Source organism: Apis dorsata, unplaced genomic scaffold (assembly GCF_000469605.1).
Source record: "Apis dorsata unplaced genomic scaffold, Apis dorsata 1.3 scaffold_117, whole genome shotgun sequence".
Taxonomy (NCBI): Eukaryota; Metazoa; Arthropoda; class Insecta; order Hymenoptera; family Apidae; genus Apis; species Apis dorsata.
The window spans coordinates 122,837-124,701 of record NW_006263411.1 but is presented as its reverse complement, the minus strand read 5'-3'; the positions used below and the strand labels follow the sequence as shown (position 1 = coordinate 124,701).

Below are 1,865 nucleotides of genomic sequence, written 5' to 3'. Positions count from 1 at the left end.
TTAAAAAAAAAAAAAAAAAAAAGAAAAAGAAAAAGAAAAGAAAAAGATCTATAATCTATTAAGAAACAAATTAAAAAGAAAAATAAAATAATATAAAACGTTGGCAGAATTTTTTTAAAAATATTTTAAATATTAACACATTATATTTACCAATTATATAAACAATTATCCCAAAAAAGAAGCGAAAAGAATAATTCATCGTTTCCAGATATCGACGAATGCGCCACAATGGATTGTAAAGGGTTTGAGTGTATCAATTCTTATGGCAGTTATCGTTGCGAATGTGACATTGGCCATCGATTGGAAGGCGATCATTGCGTAGGTACGTCTAAAAAAAAAAAAAAAAATATTAACGATTAAAATATATCGTACAGATATTACTGTATGTATGGGGATAAGTAAAGAAAGACGATTTGTTCTTGTATATGTTATGGTATAGCTGAGATTTAGTCCATGTTGAGATGATTGCATAGGCAAGTATGGGCGACTTCAATGGGTGTTTGGAGGGAAAGCTGTTGGCATACTATGCCTGACTGATGTAATTTTGGCCAGATGGAAGGGATTCGTGACGACTAATCGCTTGTTAAACTGGAATACTCCGGCTTTCATGATAGTTAAAGGATTGTTGTCCGTTTCAGAAATTCGAGGAATGTTGGAGGAATCGTTGAATGATGAAATTTGATTAGGAAGGCAAAATATAATAACATGGAAATTTTTGTCATAATCGAAGAATTTTGTATTGAATTTGGATGAATTTTCAAGTTGGATTAAAAGTATTTCCTCTTTTTGATTTTTTTTTTTCCTGAAACAAAAATAATACATGTGAAATATATTAAGAAAAGAATAGTGCTTATATGATAGATATAATAGAATTTAAATTTTTGTATTACTCTTTGTTATTAAAATAATTGCATCTTATAAAAAATAGTGATTATAATTGTTTCTAATTAGATATAAATGAATGCGCGTGGAACAACGGCGGATGTGAGCATGACTGCATTAATACAGTCGGTTCCTATGTATGCGCTTGTCGACCTGGATATATACCAAGACGAAGGTGAGGCGACTAATTAAATTTATCTCTCTATGCGATTCTCTGAGCGAACAAAAAAAAAAATTCAATAATTGTATTCTCTGGTATTGAAATCGAGACTTGTTAAAATTCTAAAAAAAAAAAAAAAAAAGAAAAAAAGAAAGAACGATAAATAATTTAATTCTTCTCTTAATCTCCAATATTAAATTATATACTTGGATGAAAATTTAAAAATCAAATTTAATTCTAACTCGAGTTTTTTCCTTATCGATCCTTTCCTTCGATAAAAAAAGAATCGTGGAAGAAATTTTGCATGGAAATTTTAATTGCTCTTTCTCGAAAAGGATTTCACGATTTTCGTACCATCGAGATTTCTGCAGATGAATTCCGGTTTTTGTTCCCAGAAATAGAAACCAGTGCCAAGATATAAACGAGTGCTTGAACCATAACGGGGGTTGCAACGGTGGATGCGTTAACACAGCCGGAAGTTACTACTGTACGTGCAATGGCGACCTCGTGTTGGCTTCCGACGAGAGAACTTGCATTTCAGCGGAATCGAGATGCCGTGCTATGGAACCACCCCTGCATGCAGAAGTGCGTAACAATTTATTGTGCAAAATATATGTAAAAATATGTCATATGTAATGTGTTAATTTTCTTTACAAATATTCACGAATCTCGTCTGTCAACGTTGGAAATATTAAATATAAAAAAGGTACAGAATAAAATTTCGTAAAAGATATATATATATAACTTTGGTATGTACAAGATTGTAAATTTTGATAAAAAAAAAAAAAAAAGATGGATGAGACAATTTTTGTATTAAAGGAAT

At 30.7% G+C, this 1,865-nt stretch overlaps 1 protein-coding gene across 1 annotated transcript in view; it reads left to right on the top strand.

Moving 5' to 3' along the window:
* Positions 1 to 1,865, top strand: part of LOC102678924 (fibrillin-1-like) — a 146,358-nt gene that overhangs the window by 122,781 nt on the left and 21,712 nt on the right. Inside the window, exons 13-15 of the mRNA XM_031508983.1 lie at positions 209 to 322; positions 952 to 1,057; positions 1,438 to 1,627. Coding sequence (XP_031364843.1) covers positions 209 to 322; positions 952 to 1,057; positions 1,438 to 1,627 — 410 coding nt within the window. The remainder of the gene's footprint in view (positions 1 to 208; positions 323 to 951; positions 1,058 to 1,437; positions 1,628 to 1,865) is intronic.